Here is a 24,892-nt window from a genome sequence, read left to right on the forward strand (position 1 = left end):
TATTTCTTTAATTGAATACGATACTTTTTAGATTTCTCATGATTTAGCATGGGTGTGGATTGATACGCTAAAATCGTGATTATGCAAAATACAGTAATTATTATTACTTGCTAATCAACAACCCTAGTTGGAAAAGCAAGAAGCTTTAGGCCTAAGGGCTCCAATAGGGAAAATAGCACAATGAGGAAAAGAAATAATCAAATTACAAGAAGTAATTAAGAATTGAAGTAAAATATTTTTAAACAGAAACAACATTCAAATAAACTTTCATATAGAAACTTAAAACTTCAGACAAACAAGCGGAAGAGAAATAAGATAGAATAATGGGCCCAAGTGTACCCTCAAGTAGGAGAACTCTACCCCTAATACAGTGGAAGACCATGGTATGGAGGCTATGGCACTGCCCATGACTAGAGAACAATGGTTTGATATTGGAGTGTCCTTCTCCTAGAAGAGCTGCTTACCATAGTTAAAAAGTCGCTTCTACCCTTACTAAGAGGAAAGTAGCCACTGCCCAATTACAGTGCAATAGTTAACCCCTTGAGCAAAGAACTCTTTGGTAATCTCAGTGTTGTCAGGTGTATGAGGACAGGTGAATTTGTAAAGAATAGGCTAGACTATTCGGTGTATGTATTGGCAAAAGAAAAATGAGCCTTGACCAGAGAGAAGGATCCAATGTAGTACTGTATTTTTTCTGTATCTGGAATAGGGGTACAGTATTACTTTTGGCAAAACTGAAAGGACGAGTCATTAAAGTTTAGTGAGGGTTAACTACGTATCCTAGTTAGCGGGGGTGAGGGTTAGCTTGCTACTCCTTCCACTCACACCTGTGATTGAGTTCACTTTGCTTTTGGCTCAGATGGTGAATGGTTGTTGCCACTCTTCATCCTCACCAAATATTGGACTGCCATTAATGCTTTTTGTGCTTTTTTTTTTCTTCAGTGTCTGTGTTGACTTCTGCTGGCCATGTGTACCTGCCCTGGACCTGATCTCAACGCTCTTTGTCAAGAAGGCGTTCTTGCTCTAGAGCTTCACGCTCACGAGACTGACAGTCTCAATGCTCTCCTCGGAGACGTTCCTCTTCACGAGGTAAAGTGTCGCGATTGTGTTCTTCATGATCATGAGCAACCGAGTCTAGACGTAGGTCTGGACGCTCCCGTTCTAGATCACGAGCACGATGTTCACGTTCGCGAGGATGAAGCTCCCGTTCACAAGGGCAACGTTCATGCTCACGAGGGTGCCGTTCACGAGGACGACGTTCACAATCACAAGGCCACCTCTCACATTCGCGAGCTATGCGCTCAGGATGTTCATGATTGAAGGCTAAACACTCACGATCACAAACAGTATGTTGACGGTTGCGAACATGTGTTCACGATCAAGGTCTAGACGTTCCTCGTCAAGAAGAAGAAGTAGGTGCATGCGCAGGCCATCAGCACATCGCTCCTCAACTCGTCCTCCTAAACGACCCCGGACCAAACGTTATTCTGAGATAGAACATTCTGCAGACAGGCGTCTAGCTAAGCTACCTCCAGTGCCCTTTGCTGTCTGGGGTGCTTTAGCTCAGCGTTTGCTCACATTGTGCTCTCCAATGCGTTCCTCCGTGACGGGCTCACCAACGCTTAGAGTTGCCCTTACTCAGAGGCCCTCACTACCTACTACATCTGGCATAGGCGGTCCTCTGAAGCAACAGGAATGTTCAAAGCTTCCACTGTCCAGTGTGGCTCCTAGTGCTCGTGTTACAAGCACTTCTACTCGTGAGTTGTGCACATTGTCGCGTGAATCTCGTGATTTCACCCATAAATCGGCGATTTCCACATGAGGTTCACTAGTAGGGGTTTCAGAACCGCGAGCAAGTGCAGTACCAACACCACCGCCTCCGGCTTCTACCACCTCTAGCGGCATGCCTATACCTTTCTCATAAGGGTTTAAGGAGCCTCCAAATAGATATGCCAACTTACCTATTAGCCCGGACGGTCCTCTTCGCTTGACAAAGGAGCACCTCCTGTTGCCACAAAGACTCACTCCTAAGTCTACGCAGGCTCCCTCTGGGGCTACAAGAACATGTTCTCCTCCCCTTGGATTCCCTAGGGAAACCCAGGACTTATCAAAGGGTGCTAAGCTCCTGGCATGGGTTAGCACTTCCCTAACCACCCTGCAGAAGTCCTTGGGTGTGGCTTCTCCTCCACCACCACAGCCTCTGACTGGGCTACTCTGCGGATTCCCTTGGAGTCTGACTCTAACTTTGTCTCATAAGAGTTCTAACCCTAGAAGGAGACATTTGTCAGACAAGGCACGATGATCTTCCCATCTCTATCTAGTGCCGAGGTGCCTCCGGCTTCTGATCCTTATCAGAATAGCCTTCCCTTTACTCAAGTGAAGGTGAGGGAAACCATGACTAAGAGAGAGAAGAGGAGGAAGAGAGGCTCAACACCACCGCACGTCAATCTCATCCATCCTTGGACGAGTAGGGACGTTGGCTCTCCCAAGAGGTCTCAGTCCACCCCTTCAACCCTCAAAAAATTGAGGTAGTGCCTCTGGACTAGCGTCCAATTTCCTTACCTCCACTAGAGGAAGAGTATACGGCTCCTGCAGCTAAGGCTTTAGCTACTGGTGTCCCTAAACCCTCGCAAGTGCCTCCTTCCAACGTCTTGGATGACCAGGTCCCTGTGCGAAGGGAATCTAAGGACACCAAAACCAAACCCAAGAACACCAGTGCAAGGGAAGCCTGTTTGTCAGAGGCGGACAGCAGGTCCCCTGTGGCAGGTCCCTCAAATGATCCAATTAATGACCCTGACCTACCCCAAGCTCTGGATGTGAGCCTGGAAGTAGATGAGCTATTGGACACGAATGACGAAAATCTTCCGACGGCAGCTATTCCAAACTTTCACTCGGAACAAAAGAGACGAGAATCGGAACATACCTTTCGGCAGGTCCTCTCTTGCATGAGATCCATCAATAGGCTGTCAACTCCTGGCACCACCACCCAGGAAGGGAAGGATATGGTTCTTAATGAGATATTTGGGACCCAGAAGCCTCCTAAGACCTGTCTTGTCATAGTCTAAAGGCCTGACACCCTCCAAAAGGAAGGCTATCGCCCAGATAGCCGGAACTTCCAGTTCCTTGAAGGCAAGGTCTTCCTCACGATCTTTACTGCTTCCTTTCATTTTACAAAGGAAGTTTGGGCTGCGCAGGCTGCAAGTTTCAAGGGACCTGGTCCCGCGAAACTGTCCGCAGCCAAGCCGAGTCAGGCCAAGCCCACGGGAAGTAGCAAGAGTACTGCTGCTCCTGTGCAGCTGAGACCTGCTCCTGTTCAGAAAGGTTCTGCCCCCAAACAGACTTTTCAGCCTCCCTCGGGAGCTCCTCCACATCGGGGAAAGAACAAGGGGCAAGCGAGGGAAAGGGAAACACTGAGTTTGTCTTTCCCCTTCCCATGCTGTGGAAGGTAGGGGGATGCCTATCGTGCCATTGGGCGATGTGACAGCACCTTGGGGCCGAGAAATGGGTAGTGTTGACCCTTCGCGAAGGGTACAAGCTCCCATTCGTGCTTCATCCTCCACTCCAATAGCATTCCACACGTATGCTCCAACTTCTCCGAAGGAGGTGGAGGTCCAGGAAATGTTGGAGAATGATGCGCTAGAAGTCGTACTTGATTGGTCACCAGGGTTCTACTGTCGTCTTTTCCTTGTTGAGAAGGCGACAGGAGGTTGGAAACCGATCATCTACCTTTTGCCTTTGAACAAGTTTGTTCAGCAAGATGCTGACAATTCGCATTGTGCTGTTAGCCATCAGGCAGTACAACTTGATGCTTTTGATAGACTTGAAGGACACGTACTTTCAAGTACCAGTTCATCGGTCATCTCAAAAGTACCTCCGATTCACCTTCCAGGGCACGGTGTACCAATTCAAAACCCTTTGCTTTGGACTGTGCACAGCTCCCCAAGTGTTCACGCAAGTGTTCACGGCGGTAGCAGCTTGGGCCCACTCGAGGTGCATCCGCCCACTGATGTACCTCGACGACTGGCTGATTGTCGCTCCCTCGCAGGAGCAGTTGATTCAGGATTGAGATTCGCCTCTGGCAGTTTGTCGCGATTTGGGGATCGTGGTGTATTTAGAGAAGTTGACCATCATTCCCAAGCAGAAGCTGAAGTATCTGGGAATGCTGATCGACTCGGCAGCAGCTCGCGTTCTTCCCTCGGAAGACTGGATTAGCAGACTCAGAGAGGTTGCGCAGCCGTTCCTGTTGCAGGAACAACTTCCAGCCCTCCAGTGGCAAGCTCTTCTATGTCATCTCTCCTCGCTGGAGAAGCTCGTTCCTTTCGGGCAGATCCATCTCCGCTCTCTTCAATGGTGTCTGAAGGAGCAGTGGTCGGCAGCCACCGATCCTCCCTCTCGTGTGGTCCTCATGGAGGATCTCCTTTGGTGGCTAAATGAGGAGAACCTCATGAGAGGGTTTCTCATAAACCCTCCTCCACCTCAGCTCCGTCTGTTCACAGACGCATCCACGGAAGGTTGTGGTGCACACCTGGATGACTTAGTCATGTCAGGCGTGTGGTCGGAAGAGGAGAAACACCTGCCCATTAACGTTCTAGAAATGATGGCAGTCTCGAGAGCACTCTTTCATTTCCAGGCCCGTTGGAGAGAGCACTCAGTAGTGCTGATGAGCGACAACACATCTGTGGTCGCGTACGTCAACAAGCAATGGGGCACGCTCTCAGGTCCCTTGCAGCAGTTGACGAGGCAGGTGTTTCTGTGGGCAGAGAGTCAACATGTGACCTTGTCAGCCTGGTACATTCCAGGCAAGAGAAATGTTCTGGCAGACGCACTAAGTCGCAGAAACCAGGTAATAGGGGCAGAATGGTCTCTTCACCCTTAGGTCGCAAGTCGATTACTCAACCTCTGGGGAGAACCATGCATCGACCTATTCGCAACACGGCACAACACCAAGCTTCCTGTGTTTTGCTCTCCAGTACCAGATCCCGGGGCTGGGTTCGAGGATGCACTGCAACATCCTTGGTATCTACTGGATTGCTATGCGTTTCCCCCCTTTTGCTTGCTTCGCGCAGTCCTGTCCCAGGTCCTAGTAACCCCAGGACTCAGGATGACTCTCATTGCTCCACTATGGTCACACATGGAGTGGTTTCCAGATCTGTTGTCGCTCCTGGTCGAGGCACCGAGAGAGCTACCACACTGGGCCAATCTCCTTCAGCAACCCTTGTTGAACAGGTACCACCATGTGGTGTTGTCGCTCAGACTTCAGGCGTGGAGACTATCCGGCATCTCCTCAGAACGCGAGGCTTTTCACGGCTCGCTGCAAGAGAGATGTCTGGGTACCTTAGAAGATCCTCCTCTTCAGTCTACCAGGTGAAGTGGTTGGTCTTCTGTGATTGGTGTAGTGGAAGGGGTATCTCTCCGGTCGAAGCCTCTCTGGCTCAGATCGCAGACTTCCTAGTCTTTCTTCACAGAAATAAGCTCCTGTCAGTTTCTGCCATTAAAGGGTACAGGTCTGCCCTTGCAATGGTGTTCCGTCTGAAGGGCATAGATATCTCCAATGCCCTGGAGATTTCTATGCTCATTAAGAGCTTCGAACAGTCATGTCCCCCGAGGGAACTTCGAGTTCCCCAGTGGGATTTCACTTTAGTTCTCGGGTCTCTTCAGCACATGTAGGTGTGTCTGGGAATGAGAAGGCAGATTCACTGGCTAAGAAGGCTGCATCCGAGTTGCTGCCAAGAAGGTATCCCATTCCCTGTAATGATTTCTTACCTGACATCAAGAAATTGGTTTGCAATAAATGGCAACAGCAATGGGATAGCCTAGTTGGGAATAAAATGCGAGAGGTAATTAATGACATATCTCCTTGGAGGTATAATATGATGCCCCGAAAATGGGAGACGTCTCTTTGTCGTCTCCGTATTGGTCACACTCGGTTGACACACAAGTTTCTGCTGAAGGGCCAACACCAACTGTATTGTGACGACTGTTTAGTACCTCTAACAGTAAGGCATTTGTTGACTGAATGCCCTAATTATAACAACTTAAGGAATAGATATCTGTTTGAGGCTCGAGGTGAGGGTGGCAGGTTCATCCTTGCCAAGATTCTTGGAAATGATGTGTCCTACCATGCAAGTGGCATTTTTAGATTTATTTCAGAAGCAGGTCTTCTGAAAAATATTTAAGTTTTATGACATTCAACTTTTATGATTTTAATTGAATACTCTATTATTTTTTATTTTATTTTATTTTTTATTTTTGTATACATAAATTAAATGTTACCGGCGTCAATGACCTTAGATGTCAGGATGCCTGAAAACTTTAAATCAATCAATCTCGGGTCTCTTACTCGTGCTCCGTACGAACCCTTGAGCCGTTTATCAGACAGGCACTTGACCCTTGAGACTGTTTTTCTGCTAGCCTTAGCATCGGCAAAGAGAGTCGGGGAGTTACACGGCCTCTCTTGTAATGTCACGCATGCAGAGGGTTGGAAGGAGATCTTGAGTTTTGTGCCAAGAGTTTGTGGCCAAGACTCAGAACCCAGCGATCTACGATCCCAGGTTTGAAGCCTTCACTATTCCTTCCTTACTGGATGCGGCAAGTGGCGGTTCAGGTGAGGGGCTTCTCTGTCCTGTCAGGTGTCTCTGGTGCTATCTTAAGCAAACTCGCCGTCTCAGACCTGAATGTCGACGACTCTTCGTTAGCACCAGCAGAGCCAAGAGGGAGGTGGCTAGGAACACGATATCCTTCTGGATCCGTGAAACCATCCGCATGTCGTATGAGACTTCCTCAAGAGTCCAAGCACCAGCGAGGGTTAAAGCTCACGAGATCAGGGGCATTGCCCCCACACTCGCTTTCAAGAGAAATCTTGCAGTGGGCCAAGTGCTGAAGGCTGGCATTTGGAAATGCCAGACCACCTTTACGGCCTTTTACTTGAGGGAGTTTACGCACAAGTCCTTGGACACCTTTGTTCTTGGCCCTGTGGTAGCGGCTCAATCTATTGTCTGACCTCTCCAGTTCCTCATGGACAGGGAAGTCTCTTGTCTTGATTTTATGGTATGTTTGGCAGTGTGAAAGCAGTCTGCATGTGAGCCGCCTTTCTCTCTGTCTTCTCCCTTGGAGTTCCATACATCAAGTCAAGTCTTTCCAGGTAAGATTGCTAGAGTTTGTTTACAGGTATTCTCCCCCCATCTTCTGCTAGGCAGGGAAGACGGTGGATGTATAAACCCTTTGCCTTTTGGTTTGGGAGGTTTATCCAGTCACAGTGACAGTAGGGTCGAGTGTCTCTTACATTCACGCGCTCAGGTCGCACGATGCTCTTACACATCGCGTGGCGGCTCCCAGTCTCTCAGACCCCACCATCATCATGGGTCAAGAGACAGGAGTAGGTGGATTTAGTCCTCTGCTCTCATTCGAGACCAGGTCTATAGCCGGGCAGGTAGTTGTCCACAAGCAGCAAAGGCAGACCTCTCACCAACCAGTGAATCTTCCTATATTAAATGATTACGAGGTTTGTATATCGCGTCGGAACAAATAACAATTTGTCCTAAATTGTATTTTTCTTAGCTATATGAACCTGTAATCATTTAATATAAAGGCCCACTTCTACTACCCCTCTCATGTTCCACATTGAGCCTAAAGCGTTTGAATGAGGAAAGCGGGCTGGGGGGCGGGGTTGCTAAGCTCCTCCCCATATTGCCAGCCAACCAATCAGCACAACTGCCTGGTTTTCTTTCTCTTCGGCTGTTTCAGCTGAGCTGAAGCGAATTCCTATATTAAATGATTACAAGCTTGTATAGCTAGGAAAAATACAATTTAGGACAAATGGTCCTTTTCTGATATTTTCATATTTATAAGGATAATATCGTAGGTATAGAATTTAATGTAAAATCTTCACATTTCAGGGCCTGTTATAACAGAGGATACAACAACACTTGTTGAAAAAATAATTTTAAGCCGTATCCGATCTAAGGCTTGGAATGATGTAGTGCGTAAAGTGAAACCTAACATCACCCCATTTGAATACAAGAAAAAACTGCTACTGAATCAAGAGAAAAGTAAAAAGTCTCTCGCAGAAATATATGAGGAGGTAAGGAATATTTTGAGAATAGCCTATTATTTTTTGAAGTGTATCTTGTAATTTTTGTGTTTTCTTGCCTCCTTGAGTAAAAAGCAAATTTATCTATATTTGAAATTTGATTATAGTTCGATGGAATATTAAATTTAGCTGCTGGAAAGAAATTTTTTAAAAATTATCAGTTACAGTTTTACCACGATTCATCACTTCTTATAATAAATTTTAGTAAAATAAAGTTGTTCCTACATGAATACAAACCCCTGTTCCTTATATAGAAGATAACAGTGCAAGCTGAAACACGGCTTAAAAATATTAATGAGATGCCAACAACCCTACCAATTGTTAGCAGTGGATAGTGGGGAAGGAAGCAACTCGTCCTCTTAACTCACTACAACTTCACTTTGATTTCAGCCATGGTTGAGAGCAGATGTTCTCGTCCATGCTCCTGAAACTGGCTAAGAATTAGAATTTTTCCTTTTTCTCTTACAAGTGTGTTTGGTGTATGTGCTTGAGGATGCTAAACATAGGGGTTTGTCCAGTGTGCATGCTTGAGGATGCATGACATGCCGGTTTGTCTGGTGTGCGTGCTTGAGGATGCACAACATGCCGGTTTGTCCAAGGGTGGCGGAGTGGCACGTTCATATCCAAGATAAGATGGATCCTCACTAACTTTTCCTGCACGCAGGCCTCTCCATGCGACAAGTATCAGGAGTGGCCATTCTCCAAGTGGCACACAGTATGACAGGAGGAAGAGATCTAAAAGTGGTACCCTCCCTTGTGTTTCTTCTCGTTCGGTCTCTTTTGGGGGACGATCGAGCAAGAACGTGGGCATTTAACTCTTGGACATCTTTTCAGTCAGGAAGTTCTTCCTGTTTTCCCCAGTGGGATGTTGAAACCTTCCTCCCTTGGGGAATCTGCATTTCAAGACATTCTGTCTCTCTTGTAGCCATCCATGGCACTTTCAGCTCCCCCATTGAAGGACTGGCTCTTGGAGTTGTTGGTTTGTGGGGCACGGCAGGAGAGGGTTTCTGCCCCTTCCAGGGTTAGCTCTGGCACTTGCTCTTCTAGAGATGACAGGAGGGAATCCCCTTTGCTCGTTCTCATGCCTACCAGACCTTCGTCCTCCTTAGCAGTCACCCATCTGAGGATCTGTGGGGTAGCGTCTCTCCCATCGAGGTAAGTGTGCTTGCTGAGTTTGCTCAATGAAAGGATAAACATGTCCTCACCCCTCTGAGCCTGGTGACCCTTCAGGGACTTCTGGAAGATGCCCTTGTAAGCACGAGAGGTTGTGCTCGCCCGTGAGTCTATCTCTCCAGCTAGCTCAGAAACCTCAATGCTATTTGTCACTAGCACTCTCTAGCTCTTCGGAGCCAAGCTTTCTGAGCTCTTGGACGATTGCACCTGCAGACCAGTGTGTAGCCTAGCTTGCTATCTGGGTCTCGCGAGACTCTGTGGATATTAAGCGCACACAGGTTTCTGTGTTAGCATACAAGGTGTGAACATCATCACACTCGCCTGTCTGTGTTGAGAGCGCAGCGCGTCATCTGCTTGCATACTCCTGTGTCGCCTCGTGTACCTATGATCACGCGACCCGGACAAACCTTTTTGGCTCGCATTCGCCTATGATCAACCGAGCATGTCTCATCAAAGGGGGTAGTGCAAGGCTTGCATTCCGATTGCTAGACAAAAGCGGTGTCTCACTAGTTCTGTTTGTTGCAGGAACTCTGAAGTGGGTTTTGCCACCTTTCCAGCTTTGAGAAATCCTACAGTTTTGACTAATTTGATTAAGACTATGTCAGTTCTTGGGGAGGTAATGATGTTCTCCCAAGCTTCTGATCGAGCCCCCTCCCTCATACCCAAGGCCACATCGTGCTTCAGGGAGCAGGGATTTTCCTGTTAGCAGGGCCGCCCCAAAAAGCCTTCTGGCGCCATATCCCGAGCGTGCTCCTTCGGAACGTGTCCAGGTTGCAGCAACACCTTGAGACCAAAGTTCAAGCTGAGAGCTGCTGAACTCAATCCCTTTTGTGAAGACTTAGGGTTTAACCTATTAAGGTAATTCAGTGGTGCCATAAAATGAAGAGCCAAGCAACAACACCGCCACTGGGGGACACATTCTACCTCAGGACCCCTAGGGGTTTAAGGTCTCCGAGAGATATCTCGTTCGTTGACTCTTTTAGACTCTCACCTAATGAGTACGTAGAGAGATCTCCTTCCACTGCAGCCTCGCAACCAGAGCTGATCCCATTTCAAGCCCCCGCTAAGTCTGGAGACTAAGGGACAGAAAGAGAAACATAGCATTCTCTCCTTCTTCACTAATAAGGCTCGAGAAAGAAAGGACTCAAACTTTCCTCCGAAGAACTGGGCTTTCAAGTTTTTGGAAGACCCCAATCTTCAGAAGCAAGTGCAACTCGCAGTGGCCACCTTGGAGACTCGCATGGCAGTTGACGAATCTCCAAGGCCTCGCTCCCCTGTGGCAGTTCCTGATATTGATGATGTCCCACCTCGAGCCTGGCCAAGTACGAGCTTTGAGGTGGAAGATGATTTTGAATCTGACACTTCATTAGGTGATCTCTCAGCTCTAGCTGGTGAGTCTGAGTCTACCTTTTTGCAAGCCCTAGCATGCATTAGATGGGTCTATTGTAGAGGTTGACTTACAGATTTCTGAAAGAAAGCACTCTCTTAAGGCTGGGAGATCTTTGAAACTTCTTCATCCATCTTTTGTGAGGCAGAGGAAGTACTATAACGTTCTTGACGCTCTCCTCCTTTGCTCTTAGACTAGGCAGTATCGGCCTTGGCACAAGGCTCAAGTTCGGAAAAACTTGTGGCATAGTCAGTGGTATTTTCAGCTGCTAATGCCACGAACATAGAAAGGATAGTGAAGGCTACTCTTCAGGCTTCCTCCTGAATGGACCACTGATCAGAGACTGTTGGCTATTTAGCCAACAGCCTCTTCTCGAACCCCAAGAAATGTAAGATCTTTACAAATGTCGTCCTTATGGGTGCAAGGGGGATGGAGGTCTTAACTCATAATGCCAACTGGTTCCATGTTCCAGAAGCAGATGCTAAGGAGGGAGATCCTTTACCTCTGGAACTCCTCCATTAAGACTTTGTCTTTGTAATCCTCTTGAAAGTGTTGAGGCGGTGACTGAGTAGTGGAGGAAACAAGCCAAGACTTTCTCATTCACCAAGCCGTTACATCCCGGGCGACCTCTTCAGCACCTGCTTTGCCTAAGGCTTCTCCAGTTTTGAAACAGGCCCAGAATGCCTTCAAGTAAGATCTAAGGCAGATCAAAGGCAGAAAGGGTAATCCCCAGAGATTGCCCGTTAAGGTAAAGTCTGGTAGATGTGGACAACGTCCCCATTATGGGAGGCAATCTCCCTATATTACCTCCAGTGATGGGATGCCTGAAGCTCAGGTTGCAGAGTTGGCAGTGCCACAGGGCCAAACCCTGGACATTCATTGTCCTCTGCTCAGGTTACGTCATCTTGTTCATCAGCTCTCATCCTCCGCTGATTCATCCTCCAATGAGTTCATTGTCCTTCAGGAAGGTATCGGCGAAGGACAGAAATCCAGACCATGTTAGTGAAAGGTGCTCTCTAAGAGGTCCTCGATGAGCCTCCAGGCTTTTACAATAGACTCTTTCTTGTAGAGAGGCATCTGGAAACTGGAGATCGGTCATCGACCTCTTGGCTTTGAACAAGTATTCTGCAGACTCATTTCAAAATGGAAACCGCAGCCATGGTCAGACAGGCAGTAAGACCAAAAGACTTCGTGATCACGTTGGGATGCGTACTTCCGGATCCCTTTCCATCCATCTTAAATTAAGTATTTCCATTTTGTATTGTACGACAATGTCTACCAATTCTGTACTCCCCTCAAGCGTTCACTTTGGTTTCAGCCTGGATCCAAGCTAATGGCATTCGTCTCTTTCATTATCTGGACGATTGACTGATTCTGGCAGACTCGAAAGTACCCTTCTTCACTGAGACAGGCTTCTCCAGTTTTACCTTGATGTGGAGTTCGTGGTAAACAGGGAGTTATCGAATCTAGAGCCCAAACATAACCTGATATATCTAGTGATGGAGGACAGAATCACGAGATTCAAGGAAGTGACACAACCATTTCTTTAGCGAGATGCACTGCCAGCACATCTATGGTCACCAGTCATTGTGAGAATATCTGCTACCAAACATATCTCTCTCTCTCTCTCTCTCTCTCTCTCTCTCTCTCTCTCTCTCTCTCTCTCTCTCTCTCTCTCTCAAAAAAAAAAAGAAAAAAAAAATTAAATATTTTGAAAATGGATTATTTTTATTTAATTAAAAATGGTTGAATAATTTTCTATTAGAAGGTTTGTTTTGTTCTGATACCAGAATACAAACATTACGCTCTTCATTAGGAAATATATTTTCGGCAAAACTGAAACTAGCCAAAACACCTTTAGCGAGGTGTAACTACCCCACCGCTAGTTAGCAGGGGGTAGTGGGATAGTACCGATTACCCTGCTCACTCACCTGTGCTCTATTATCACTTTTTACTTTAGGCTCTGTGAGAGTAAATGTTTGTTTCTATCTCTGCCCAACTTTTTTAACCGGCCTTTGACTCATTTATTTATATTTATATATATATATATATATATATATATATATATATATATATATATATATATATATATATATATATACTATTACTATCCAAGCTACAACCCTAGTTGGAAAAGCAAGATGCTATAAGCCCAGGGGCTCCAACAGGGAAAAATAGCCCAGTGAGGAAAGGAAATAAGGAAATAAATAAATGAAGAGAACAAATTAACAATAAATCATTCTAAAAACAGTAAAAACATCAAAACAGACATGTCATATATAAACTATTAACAACATCAAAAACAAATATGTCATAAATAAACTATAAAAGACTCATGTCCGCCTGGTCAACAAAAAAGCATTTGCTCCAACTTTGAACTTTTGAAGTTCTACTGATTCAACCACCCGATTAGGAAGATCATTCCACAAATTGGTAACAGCTGGAATAAAACTTCTAGAGTACTGCGTAGTATTGAGCCTCGTGATGGAGAAGGCCTGGCTATTAGAATTAACTGCCTGCCTAGTATTACGAACAGGATAGAATTGTCCTGGGAGATCTGAATGTAAAGGATGGCCAGAGTTATGAAAAATCTTATGCAACATGCATAATGAACTAATTGAACGACGGTGCCGGAGATTAATATCTAGATCAGGAATAAGAAATTTAATAGACCGTAAGTTTCTGTCCAACAAATTAAGATGAGAATCGGCAGCTGAAGACCAGACAGGAGACCAATACTCAAAACAAGGTAGAATGAAAAAATTAAAACACTTCTTCAGAATAGATTGATCACCGAAAATCTTGAAAGACTTTCTCAATAAGCCTATTTTTTGTGCAATTGAAGAAGACACAGACCTTATATGTTTCTCAAAAGTAAATTTACTGTCAAGAATCACACCTAAAATTTTGAAAGAGTCATACATATTTAAAGAAACATTATCAATACTGAGATCCGGATGTTGAGGTGCCACCGTCCTTGACCTACTTACAATCATACTTTGAGTTTTGTTAGGATTCAACTTCATACCCCATAATTTGCACCATGCACTAATTCTAGCTAAATCTCTATTAAGGGATTCACCAACCCTAGATCTACATTCAGGGGATGGAATTGATGCAAAGAGAGTAGCATCATCTGCATATGCAACAAGCTTGTTTTCTAGGCCAAACCACATGTCATGTGTATATAGTATGAAAAGTAATGGGCCAAGAACACTACCCTGTGGAACACCTTATATCACATTCCTATAATCACTATGGTGCCCATCAACAACAACTCTTTGAGATCTATTACTTAAAAAATCAATAATAATGCTAAGAAACGACCCACCCACTCCCAACTGTTTCAGTTTGAAAACAAGGGCCTCTTGATTAACACGGTCAAAGGCAGCACTAAAATCAAGGCCAATCATGCGAACTTCCCGACCACAATCAAGGGATTTCTGTACAGCATTGGAGATTGTAAGAAGGGCATCACATGCTCCAAGGCCTTTACGAAAACCAAATTGCAAACTAGGGAGTAGATGATTACCTTCAGCAAACCTATTAAGACGTTTTGCCAGAAGATGTTCAAAAACTTTAGATAATATGGGAGTTATGGAAATATATATATATATATATATATATATATATATATATATATATATATATATATATATATATATATATATATATACATACACAGTAGGGTCCCGAATTATGTGTGTTCGAATTACACGATTCCCCTTATCCGCGATCGCTATTTTTAAAAAATAATTTTTCTGTATCTGCGAGGCTGTTCAAAGTTCGCGAGTCAAGCACTACAAAATGTATCAAATCTATTGTCTTTTTAAGTATATTGGTAGCCCTAAATACGGTGATTTATAATAAATGTTACAAAACAATATTAACATTACATTTCATTAACATAATTTCATAATGAATAGCCTATTTAAGGATAAAATTCCACATCAACAATGAAATCAACTGTTAACTGTGCGAGTCCAGCTGACAAAATGTAAACAAAAATGTGGTTACGTTCTCGGCAATCTTAATCTTTCTCCAACCCTACGATAATTGTAATGGTAGTGTTAATGATGGTATATTAAAGCACTATTTTTGTTTAGTACAGTATATTTAAAAGCCTTATTTTTCCCTCTGGGCGTTCAAGGTTTTCACGAGTAGACTGGGTTTGTTTATCGGCAGTAAATAGCCTAAACTTCGGTAACGAGTCGTCAATATTTTGTGTTTATCGGCAGTGAATAGCCTAAACTTCGGTAACGAGTCGTCAATATTTTGCCATATTTTAAACAGTATACATTTGATTTGCAAACATTAGTTTTGTAGAGTAGACGGTAAAATAAAATCTAGAGAGAGAGAGAGAGAGAGAGAGAGAGAGAGAGAGAGAGAGAGAGAGAGAGAGAGAGATTTGATGGCAGAAATCCCCCCCCCTCTCTCTCTCTCTCTCTCTCTCTCTCTCTCTCTCTCTCTCTCTCTCTCTCTCTCTCTCTCTCTCTCTCTCTCTCTCTCTCCGTAAGAAATAAAACCATAGTTCACATATGGCAACTTGAGTTTAAGAATGAAATTTACATGAATATTGTTAGTTGTGGCGATCAATTCCTCGCTTTAGGGGGTACACGAAACAAAAACACGGCATTCAATTACAACAGCTGATTCTCTCTCTCTCTCTCTCTCTCTCTCTCTCTCTCTCTCTCTCTCTCTCTCTCTCTCTCTCTCTCTCTCTCTCTCTCTCTCTCGTTATACAATACTCATAAATAGATGAAGAAACCAAAATCGGTTTTCTTGAAGTGTCAATTAAATACAAAACGAAAAAATTATACCGTGTATACATCCATTTCAATCATAGCTTAAAATACGGTAACCGATTTCGTCCGCAAACCACTATTTTTTAGGAAACACCATTCTATTCCAGAAAATTTTTACTCTTTAAATGTCAATTGCGCTATAATAAAACGTACTTATGTTGTTAAATTTCGGGTGTGTTTTAAAAATCGAGTATTGCTAACTTTTTTTGTGTTTTACTTTTGGCTGTGATCACATCAGCTGATGTCTAGCTTCCGCGCGAATACAATAATAAAGAATTGTTTACACCATTTCTTAACTTATTCAAACCATCTATACAGTTAATATTACTTAAACACCAATGTGTTATAACCTATCATATTTATTGTTTAGTACTTTAAAACCATCTCTCTCTCTCTCTCTCTCTCTCTGTCACATCGAATGTTATAGCGGTAACCTAATTGTTCGATGACTTTAAAAATAGGCCTAGTACTTTCTGCTTTTACCTTTTTTTGCACATGGATCCATAATTGTGGTGGGTACAAGTTGACTTATAACTGAAGTTAGGAAAAGTATTTTGGATATGGAAAGGACAATTATCTTTCGTAACAGTTTAGAATTATCGTAAGTTATCACTCTGTCATTAGCGGCAGTTTGCTATTGTGGATTAAACGCATAAGGAAAAAAAAATTTCCAGCTTTGCTACGAATTTAGGAATTTATATGGATACGGTAAGTAAAATATTTGTAATAACATAATGTTTACTAAATGTTTGTAATATCATTAGTTATAACTTAGATCATGTGTGTTTAATGCATTCGTTTGTTTATTATGATCGAAGATGGAGCGTAAACAAATGGAAGGTTTCCGTTTCAGGCGGCATCATAAAGAAAAACATTACATAAATGGCATTCATTTCATTTATTTGAAGGTTCTAATAAAAAATAATTAGAACATTGGTAATAACAAATTCAACATATAATCAATACTGATAAGATTGCTGTCGATGCAAAAACTAACAGATGAGTAAGTGCGTCTCTTTCTTCGTTATGATCAGAGATAAACGGAAACAAAACATTGGTTGTTTTTTTTTTGTGCTTTTTGGCGTGTTTAGGAAACGCATGATATAAAATCGCCTTTATTTTGATAATTCTGGATATTCAATCATACAACAAAAGCTAGTCTATAGAGTGATGCTTTTGCTATTCACCAGTTGTCTTATACAATAGATATGATAAACATTAAAATTTGTCTGTATTTTGGGTCGTGTTATAACGGGAAATATATGGTGTTTACACCTATCCTGGTTGTAATTTTAACCATTTTTCAAGTTATTAGAACTTTAAAGTATATTAAATGTTTGATTTATTTACAAGAACAATTTGATAATATAAAGAAATACTGTATAGTACAAAGAAAGTATTGGAAATGGGTAGTAAACACATTTGAATAGGAAAATTGATGGTTGCCATGGCCGCAATGGAATTATTTCTGTTAGTTGTGTGTTTTGAAATACGCGATTTTCCATTTATACGAGGTCATTAATCGACCAAATTCTCACATAATTTGGGACCCTACTGTGTATATATATATATATATATATATATATATATATATATATATATATATATATATATATATATATATATATGTTTATATATACATATCTATATATATATATATATATATATATATATATATATATATATATATATATATATATATAAATGTTTATATATATATATATATATATATATATATATATATATATATATATATATATATATATATATATATATATATATATATATATATATATATATATATATATATATATATATATACATACTTACATATATTAGGTTGGCCAGGGCACCAGCTGCCCATTGGGATACTACCAGTAGAGAGTTATAAGGTCTTTTGACTGGCCAGACAGTACTACTTTGGATCCTTCTCTCTGGTTACGGTTCATTTTCCCTTTGCGTACACACTCACACCGAATTGTCTGACCTATCCTTTACATAGTCTCCTGTCCTCATGCACCTGACAACACTAAGATTACCAAACAGTTCTTCTTCACCCAAGTGGGTACTGCTCTGTAATTGTTCAGTGGCTGCTTTCCTCTTGGTGAGGGTAGAAGAGACTAGTTATGGTAAGCAGGTCTTCTAGAAGGATACTCCAAAATCAAACCATTGTTCTCAAGTTTTGGGTAGTTAGAGTTCTCTTGTTTCAGGGTAAAGTCGGGCACACTGTACTATCTTATTTCTCTTCCTCTCTTTTTTGTTAAAGTTATTATAGTTTGTTTAGTAGATCTTTACTTTAATGTTTTTACTCCTCGTATAATATTTTATTTTTCCCTTTTTTCTTTCCTTACTGGGCTATTCTCCCTGTTGGAGCCTGTGGGCTTATAGCATCCTGCTTTTCCAACTATGGTTATAGCTTAGCAAGTAATGATATATATATATATATATATATATATATATATATATATATATATATATATATATATATATATATATATATATATATTTACATCTGTATATCTATATATGTTTATATGTTTATACACATACATACATATATATATATATATATATATATATATATATATATATATATATATATATATATATATATATATAGATTATAAATAAGTATATGTATATATATATATATATATATATATATATATATATATATATATATATATATATATATATATACACACATGTATATATACTGTATATATTATTACTTGTTCTACTTGCTAAGCTACAACTGTAGTTGGTAAAGCAGGATGGTATAAGCCCAGGGGCTCCAACAAGGAAATTAACCCAGTGACGAAAGGAAACTAGGAAAAATGAAATATTTTACGAAGAGTAACAACATTAAGATAAAAAATCTATATTAACTATAAAAGCTTTATCAAAACAATAGGAAGAAAAATAAGATAGAATATTGTGCCCTAGTGTACCCTCAAACAAGAGAACTCTAACCCAAAACTAGAGAACAATGGTTTGATTTTGAAGTATCCTCCTAGATGAGCTGCTTACCATAATTAAAGTCTATCACATCCCAGCTCGTGACCAGTCTCCAGCTTGTGACTGACTTTCCAACATGCAACTGCAGGCCAGCTTGTGACCACTCCTCCTAGAATAGTGACCACCATTTAGTTTCACAATGGTGCCCAGCTACGAGTTAAATTTGCGCTCCCCCTTCGACGAACAGCTTCCCGGTTGTGGGTAGAATCGCCGACAGCCATCAGAGAGTCTCGGAGTCCTTGACTCTTTGAGTGGTAATTACCGATGTCGTTCGATGGGAACTTCTCTTACTAGGATCTTGGAGCACTTCCGGCTATGATCCTCACTTCAAGCAAGCGCAGTACTCTTCCCAGTGAGACTTCTTCTCTTGATTATATGCAATAAAGCTCAAGCACTATTTCTTCAACGATCCCTTTTTGAGTCTTCTCATCTAGACAACACATGTTAGACTCTTTATTCAGAGCTATAGCTAGCGCTACCTTGTGCAGTAGCACACAGGTTTACGCTACTTCGTTGCATTCTCAACGATGGCAGCACACACAACTTTTACCTAGGGTTTCTACATGTCGAGCTACTTTGTTAGTGCTCTTCACGACATGTAGTTGAGGGATTTTAGCATACACTTCCTTCTTGGAACCTAAACCAGTACTCGACAGCGATGGGAGGATCACAGCACACATGTCAGCATTGGTGCTTAATACCTCACTCGCTACTTGGAACGTATTGTTTTCACGCAAGTTCAGTGGGAAAGGATTCCTGATGCAACTTCTCCATATGAGCTTCAGCCCTTGACACGGCTTGATATCATACAGATGTTTAAAAAACCTGTGCATGTGGATACGCAAACTTCTTCATCGACTGATGGTTCTCGTCAGCGTTCATGAACGTTCGTCTCATGAAATGTTTATTGGAGCACTACCACTATTATTACCGCTACTACTACAACTAGTAGGCTGATGTGCCTTGTGCGTTAGCGACATGGTTGCCGCCTCTGCTCCTGGTCTCTTACCTTTTGGTCACTTGTTTTGGTATATGGTTACCTTACAAGTTGACATCTTCATTGGATGTCAAGATCTATGTTAGTCACGTGTGCACTCTCACTCATACACTGCCGAACCTCACTAGGTAGGTAGAATAGTTCTACAGCTGTTATTATTATTACAGTATTATTGTTATTATTATAATTACTTGCTAAACTACAACCATAGTTGGAAGAGCAGGATGCTATAAGCCCAAGGGCTCCAACAGGGAAAATAGCTCAGTGAGGAAAGGAAATTAGGAAATAAACTACAAGAGAAGTAATAAGCAATATAAAATATTTTAAGAACAGTAACATTTAAATAGATCTTTCATATATAGACTATAAAAACTTTTAAAGGCAAGAGGAAGAGAAATAAGATAGATAAGTGTGCCCGAGTATACCCTCAATCAAGAAAGTGAAAGACCATAGTACAGAGGCTATGGTACTAACCAAGACTAGAGAACAATGGTTTAAAGGGGCCGTTGGCCATGGGGGTCAATTTTGCACTACGATATTGAAACTTAAAAAATACTTGTCTTTATTCATAGAATGAGTCCTGCAATTTCATTTTCCCTTAGGTTGAATAGTTTTTTATTTTCAATTTCCATCTTGTTTTTTTTTTAATTTTTTTTAATAGTTTTTAAAAGCTATCTGCTCCCTTATTATTTGATCAAGTCTAAATACCGTATATACTCGTGTAATGTTCGATTTTTGAAGGCCTATTTTTCAGTTAAAAAAGTAAGGGTCGAACATTACACGAGATATATATTTGAAAAAGTAAAAATTTCTGGCCTACCGGTAGGTAAACGTAAGCTAGGCCTACGCAAAAATTACCCTAGGCTATGCTACCTACCGGTAGGTAATCGTAGGCTATGCTTACACGTATATAAGGTTACCTACTGGTAGGTAAACATAGGCTAGGCCTATATATACAGTACTAACCATGTTCATTTAACACCAGACATATTATTAGCATGGATTTTATTTCCTAAACCATCATAAATAGTTTTTTTCTGCTAGGAGTAATGACTTTACCATAACGCAGCAGGTATGAAGCTAGCAAACTGTCGGGTTGCGTATGTTATAACATGATATGGTTAATGAAAAAATAAGGCTCATTTTATTTTACTTGGTATTGTATATTAATTGATATTAATAATAAACCGCAAAAATTTTTCTTAATTGAATCCACATTTTTTTTTCTCCAAGTTCGAACGCTAGTTTCGGTAACTCCAAACATTTTTACGGCTTGAACGTTATTTGTCGTTTCAGCGGACAGCGGCTGCAATAATTTGAAGCTTGAATTTTGCAGTAAATTTTTTATATTTCTTGGTAGACATCTTGATAGGTTAATTCTTATTTATATATATTGTGAGGAAAAAAAAAATGATTAGCATAACGGGTAATTATAATCACCGTAATTACCTGAAATTACCGGTAATGGTAATTTGTTACTCAAAACGATGAACTAATTTTGTTTGCTACTTGTAGTGTTTGCTTGTTTTTGAAAACTATTAGGCGGTGATGATAATCGGCTGTTTACAACTGAAGTGTTCGCTAGAAAATGTCCGCTGAATACTCAATTGTTATTGTAAACAGATGTTAGTATTTAGGTGTTCAGATTTGTTTTATACATTTGTTTGTCGCACTTAGGAATAACCCTTACTTTGTTGGTAATTATGGTATGCTGGAAATAAAAGACCTCTAGCCTACTGCCAAAATCAAGACTCGAACATTACATGAGGTATATGATGAATTCATGATTTTGAAGGCAAAATAGGGGGGTCGAACATTACACGAAGTCGAACATTACACGAGTATATACGGTATTTAAATATCGACATGAAGCTTATAATATGGTGTGTCGATTTATTAGATCAAAATTTTTGTCATCTAAAATTTAGAAAAAAATATCGTTTAAATCATCTTAACTAAAAACAAAAATAGTTTTTTGGAATGTATTTAAAAACTTAGTTTTGTGAAAAAAATTTTTTTTTTTTTTTTTAAAAGAAGTTCAATTACGCTTTGATTAAAGATTTTAATGCTTTATAAATTTTCAAAATCAATCCTTCAATAAAAAGGAGATAGCATTTGAATAGAAAAAAAATGTCAATTTGATATACAAGTGTTTAAAGCTTTTTTTTTTACCTGTGGTGATAGCCGCTGATTTTGACGGTTACCGGGCTCCTGGTCCCCTCTCTTATGAAAAGAGATACTATCCCTTTCCTTGATCTTTATATTCAAGATATAAGTTCAAAAATTATTCTTTTCTTTTGGGGGGTATCATAGTGTGCCAGCTACGCCAGCTACTCATGTTGCCAGGTTTGGTTTCTATAATGACCCTGACTTGTAGTACAGTATTCTCCTTTTTCTCCTCTTTTCTTTCACCTGGAGAGTTTTTGTTACCACTTTCATAATGGCCAAAGTGTGCCAGCAGTGTACCCAACGTATACTTGATTGCTGCATGCTGGTAAGAACAGGTTACCGTATCCTTTCCATGCAACCTTACAAAATTTTGGGCACTTTGACTATACCCTAGCATTAAAAGATTCACCCACATTTTGGGTGCAGCCCTTCAAGCATTTCATCAATAGTTTAGGTTTTGTCATTTCCTCAAAACACTGACGAAGTTTAGTTCCTTCATTGTTTAGTCAACTTTACTTTCATTCTATAATGGCTTCTTGGTTCAACATTCCTTGCAATGTCCTGCTGGTACAAGTAGTAGCTTTGATCCCCATCTGGGCAAAGTGTGTGATCGTGCTTGATATCCGTACTTATAACGAGGTTAAATATGGCAATTATTTTTTTCTCCATTTCACTTATAGGGTCATCCTTATTTTTGGCACCTCTTCTAATAACACATCCAAAATATCCACATCTTCCTAATATTTTTATCATTCAGTTTTTTAGGCCACTGAGTGTACTCCTGAAGTTAATTAGTTCAATATGAATTTTTATCATCAATTTTTTTACACTTTTCAGCTCCCTCAAAATAAACATCACTCTCTATTCAACAAGACTGTATTAATACAGTCTTCCTTCAACATTGGGTACTGAGTGGCATATGGTCCTTTTCCTTTGTTCATGCCCTCTTCTGCTTTATACCCTTTTGAATTTCCATCTCCAACATAAACATGGTATCTAAATTTTCTGTCCAGTGATCTTTTCCATAATTCAATAGCTGCATCCACTTCCATCTTTCCAGAATATTCTTCATAGTCCTTCTTGCATTTTCCAGAAAGTTTGTGTTCTTTTAATTTAGCCTCACATTCCTGATTCGTTTTTGTTTTTTGTTGAATTTAGAATTTATAGCATTGTAAGCTCGGCAGTTCTTTGAATAAACTTTAGCACCAATATGCTTCTGTCACTATACCAGTGCTAATCGGAGATTTAAATCCCCTTGTCATCCAGATACCATAAAAAATCACTTCAATATCTAAAATACCATTTTCATTAGGTTTAAAAACCCATATCTTCATGACGTTGAAAAATTGCTTTATCCACCGTGCTCATCATTTCATTACATTCATTATCAGCAAGAATTTCAATGTAACTTTTATATCGTTGATAAGTGCTATTTGCAAGAGGTGAAGCACCAAAGGTTATTGTTGTATTTTTCATTGCAGCTAAACCACCCCTTGAAATATTTTGATAAATCAATGGAGCAGTTGCTACACCAATTGTGTCAGTTTTCACATCTGCAATTGGTTGTATTGTTGAGCTTTTAATTTTTTCATGGAAATCACACTCATATTTCAATTTTAGGTCAACATCTAAATTCCTTTTTGTTATATCTAGTTTTGCTGGCTTGCAACAATCACCAAAATCAATTTGGAAACCAATTCTTTCAATTTCCATGCCATCACAAGGATTTCACTATCATCATTTGGCACACAAGAATATAATATATTTTTATTTCATGAATATATTCTTCCAAGAGTTTACCTTGAAGTTCAGCACCCAAGTAAAACAAATTTAATTTGCAACATGTGGCTTCACATCACTTATTTCAGTTTCTTAAACAAGTAAAACAGGATAAGTCTCTTTATCCTTAGATAGGCCTATTGCAAAATCATCATCACTCTCATCAAACCAACCAACCGTTTCACTAATATTAGTTGGAGTTTTGTAAAACGAAGACACTGGCAACGAAAATTGCTTGTTAGTTACACTCGCCCATGCTTCTTCCACGTGGAGATGGTGGGGATGGAATATCCTAAAGCACATGTCTTCTTTTCTTATTATAAGCTGTAATGTTTTTTTTATTTTTTATTTTTTTTAATACAATAAACGCTTTGCTGAAGACTTCCTCTTAGGCGTGATTAATATGTAGACTGAGTAAGAATACAAAAAAATGATACAAAAGGAGAAACCACTGATTTAATTTACGGGCACAGGAGTAATACGTATCTCGTTTCATGGCAGGAGTACAGTAATGCCTCACTACACGAAATTAATTCGATCCAAACCCTACAAAACACCACATGAAATCCTATAATAAAGCTAGTATAGTCACAATGAAATGCTGTAGAGCCAAACACATTTGAACCATTCAATATACCTAAACTAACTGTTAATACTGTACATGTAAATTAAGTAGTTATCAGAACATAGTGTAATGATAAATGGAAAATAATACAATACATACAGTACATACTGTACATATACAAAATATGCAGTACTATATGTACTGGTCTATTATAGTTACCCCTACTATAGACTACAGCTACATTTTCTATTGTGTAAACACATTTTCTTCAACGTTTTGTAATGGATGACTATTTTATTCTCGGCCTGGCTGGCAAATCTCCTTTCTAAACATGAAACATTTTTTGCAAAGTGAGTCATAAAAATATTCGCATCTCGTTTCGCAGAGTGAAAATTTTGTAAGCAGATTCTTTCCTGAAGAGAAGTATGACTATCAAATTTTTGATTGATTCAAGTGTTCTTTCGCACACTAACCTATTTTCTGCAAACAGGAAAAATTTTGTACAATAGCACAAAAAGAAAATAATTATTATCAAAACAAATAAGTGGGAAATATGGGTATCAGTTGATGCCTAATGAGTGACAGATGAATTTGACAGTATTATATGTGCACACAAAATTGCCATTGTTCTGTAACTGGAATGCAAACCACGCTATTTAATAGGTGTATTACTTTTGGCATAGCTGGAATGGCGAGCCATTAATTTTTAACGAGGGTTTACTACCCACACTGCTAGTTAGCGGGGGTAGGGAAGGGTAGCTTGCTACCCCCCCCCCCCCACACACCTGTGTTTGAGCTCACTTTGCTCTCAGCTCGGATTGTGGTCAAACGTGTCCGCTCTCATCCTCGCCGTCATATTGGCAGCCATTTAACTGCTTTTGTTCTTTTCTTTTTCTAGTTTCTGTATTTG

At 40.6% G+C, this 24,892-nt stretch overlaps 1 protein-coding gene across 1 annotated transcript in view; it reads left to right on the forward strand.

Annotated features, from left to right (window-relative positions):
* The window catches only part of LOC137646043 (U3 small nucleolar ribonucleoprotein protein MPP10-like), a 203,449-nt gene that overhangs the window by 104,613 nt on the left and 73,944 nt on the right, over nucleotides 1–24,892 (forward strand). The window contains exon 6 of the mRNA XM_068379187.1: nucleotides 7,896–8,080. Within this exon, the coding sequence (XP_068235288.1) occupies nucleotides 7,896–8,080 (185 nt within the window). The remainder of the gene's footprint in view (nucleotides 1–7,895; nucleotides 8,081–24,892) is intronic.

Source organism: Palaemon carinicauda, chromosome 8 (genome assembly GCF_036898095.1).
Source record: "Palaemon carinicauda isolate YSFRI2023 chromosome 8, ASM3689809v2, whole genome shotgun sequence".
Lineage (NCBI taxonomy): Eukaryota > Metazoa > Arthropoda > Malacostraca > Decapoda > Palaemonidae > Palaemon > Palaemon carinicauda.